General features: G+C 44.6%; 1 protein-coding gene across 1 annotated transcript in view; it reads right to left on the reverse strand.

Moving 5' to 3' along the window:
• Positions 1-698: 698 nt before the first annotated feature.
• The window catches only part of si:dkey-191m6.4 (rho GTPase-activating protein 22), a 177,503-nt gene continuing 175,498 nt past the window's right edge, over positions 699-2,703 (reverse strand). Inside the window, exon 10 of the mRNA XM_034193578.1 lies at positions 699-1,017. Coding sequence (XP_034049469.1) covers positions 795-1,017 — 223 coding nt within the window. The 3' untranslated portion in view covers positions 699-794. The remainder of the gene's footprint in view (positions 1,018-2,703) is intronic.

Genomic DNA, 2,703 nt, shown 5'->3' on the forward strand with positions numbered 1-2,703 from the left:
AACACCCTTGTACTCACGAGTACTTTGTTTTCAGACGTCTCCATAGCTGTTTGCTGCAAATGCCGTACACTTTGAAACCGGTCACGGAAGTGCACAAAGTAATCCTGGTGGATCATCGGATGGTCACTAACAACCTAAATGTAAATTGTTATGAATGGTAAATGGACTGCATTTATATAGCGCTTTTCCATCTGCATCAGACGCTCAAAGAGCTTTACAATTATGCCTCACATTCACCCCAATGTCAGGGTGCTTCCATACAAGGTGCTCATTACACACCGGGAGCAATAGGGGATTAAAGACCTTGCCCAAGGGCCTTTAGTGATTTTCCAGTCAGGCAGGGATTTGAACCCATGATCTTCTGGACTCAAGCCCAACACCTTAACCACTAGACCATCACCTCCCCTTTCAGTGCGACATGTCCTGTAATTTAACCAGGTTAGTTCTACTGAGATCAAGACCTCTTTTTCAAGGGAGACCAGAACAATTCTAAAGTTTCCAATTCACCTAACCTGCATGTCTTTAAATGTGGGAGGAAACCGGAGCACTCGGATGAAACCCACATAAACACGGGAAGAACATGCAAACTCCACACAGAAAGGACATAGGTCCTTCTTGCTGTGAGGGAACCAATGCTCACCACTAAGCCACCGTTCTACTGCACTTGTCCTGATTGTACAGATATGGCCTGTTCCTTTTTCATTTTCTTGTAACAGAATGCTGTAATGCACTAAGGAGAATGGATATAAAAAAAGCAGCTACCCTGAAATATAAAACCCTGATGTCAACAACTGTTAAATGTCACTAGTCCTTGTGTCAAGTGCCAGATCTCCCAACGTGGAAAAGAAATCCTCCATTTCTTCCTCTAAAAGCCGGTTACGGTTCTCGGCATCCTCCCGCGCTCGTTCAGAGTTTCGCAGTTTGATTTCCAGCATGCATTGCTTCTTCCTTTCCTGCTCCATCTCTTGTTCCAAACGCTCCAACTGGGTGCACAGAGCCATGCTGGACTCTTCAAGTCTGTCAGAACACAGATGAAAAAAAAAAGCAATGTTACTGATGCTCACTTAGAGGGAAGGGTCTTGATTCCAGTGGCTAAATACCAGTGGTGGGCACAGTTCCACTAATCCGCTAACCGCTAATTATCAAAGCTAACGTTCTCATTAGCGGATTAGCTTTTCTGATAACTTTGAAAACCATCAGCAGACCAATTAACTTCCGATAAATGTAGGTCAGATACGTTTTAGACCGCCAACATATTTTGGCAGGCATAGTGAATAAAGCTTAACAGTTAAAAACATTTGTGAAGTCTGAAATCAAAGATTTTAGTGCCTTCTTGTTAAATGTATTGTAGCTGACAGACAGCTCTATCCTCTTCAGGCAGAGGAGCTGTCTGTCAGCTACAATACATTTGTCGTGAAACTTCACCCATAATGCACTGCTGAATATGTGTGCAAATGCTAAAATGTTCAAAATTAGTGCATTACTTTAAAACTAAATGATATAGCTGATATTTTCACTTTATAAAACTCAGACGTGACGTTAATTTAAATAACTTGTCTGGAATTAGTTTGGCTAAATTTTAACCATAAGTTAAAACTGTATGCCTGTGGATGTCTTGCGTGATACGCTGGCGAGTCTGTATGGTATAAAGATAAATTGTCTTTATTCTCCCTCCTCCTCCTTGGTCACCAGGTCTCTTTTGCTGAGAGAAGGCTGATCTGACACAGAAGTGCTGACTTTTTGTTGTGTCAGTAGCTGCTAGTGTACTGAAATCAATACTGAAAGGTATTGGTTTATCTTTTATCTGTAACATCCGCAATTTTTTTTTTTAGGGATTTATCGGTTTAGCTTTTAAAGAGATAACTTTTCAGTTAGTGGATTAACTGTTATCGAAGCTAACCTTTTGGTTAGCTGTGTCCACCACTGCTAACTACCCACTTTTGAGACCATTTCATTCAGTCGTGCCATTTACAAAAATGTACATATGGGCAAAGTCACTCAAACAGATATATGGAAAAACTCCATCCATCCATCCATTTTCTTCCGCTTCATCCGAGGTCTGGTCGCGGGGGCAGCAGCTCAAGCAAAGCCGCCCAGACCTCCCGATCCACACACACCTCCCCCAGCTCCTCCGGGGGAACCCCGAGGCATTCCCAAGCCAGCTGAGAGACGTAGTCCCTCCAGTGTGATCTGGGTCTTCCCCGGGGCCTCCTCCTGATGGGATGTGCCCGGAATACCTCTCCAGCGAGGCGTCCAGGGGGCATCTGGAAAAGATGCCCGAGCCACCTCAACTGGCTCCTTTCGATGTGGAGGAGCAGCAGCTCGACTCCGAGCTCCTCCTGAGTGACAGAGCTCCTCACCCTATCTCTAAGGGAGCGTCCAGCCACCCTGCCTAGGAAACTCATCTCGGCCGCTTGTACTCACAATTTTGTTCTTTTGGACAAAATTCACCCTAAAGCCCCTGTCACAGTGGCGTATTCGTAGAGCTGCTCATTGCAGTGTTGTGTTTCATTTAAATACGCGCGTACTCAGCCGTTAACAGTGTTCATTCATACTTGCAACTGCATGTGTTTGCGTTTTAATGCTTGCACACAGTCGCGTGTGCCATGCTGCACCGGTTCAGTGCTATTTTCTGCCTCTATGGAAGTGCGCTCTGTTCTCTACTGCATGGTGTGGTGCGGCTCAAAAACAGAGTCATTTAAC

This window comes from Thalassophryne amazonica, chromosome 18, assembly GCF_902500255.1.
Source record: "Thalassophryne amazonica chromosome 18, fThaAma1.1, whole genome shotgun sequence".
Classification (NCBI taxonomy): domain Eukaryota; kingdom Metazoa; phylum Chordata; class Actinopteri; order Batrachoidiformes; family Batrachoididae; genus Thalassophryne; species Thalassophryne amazonica.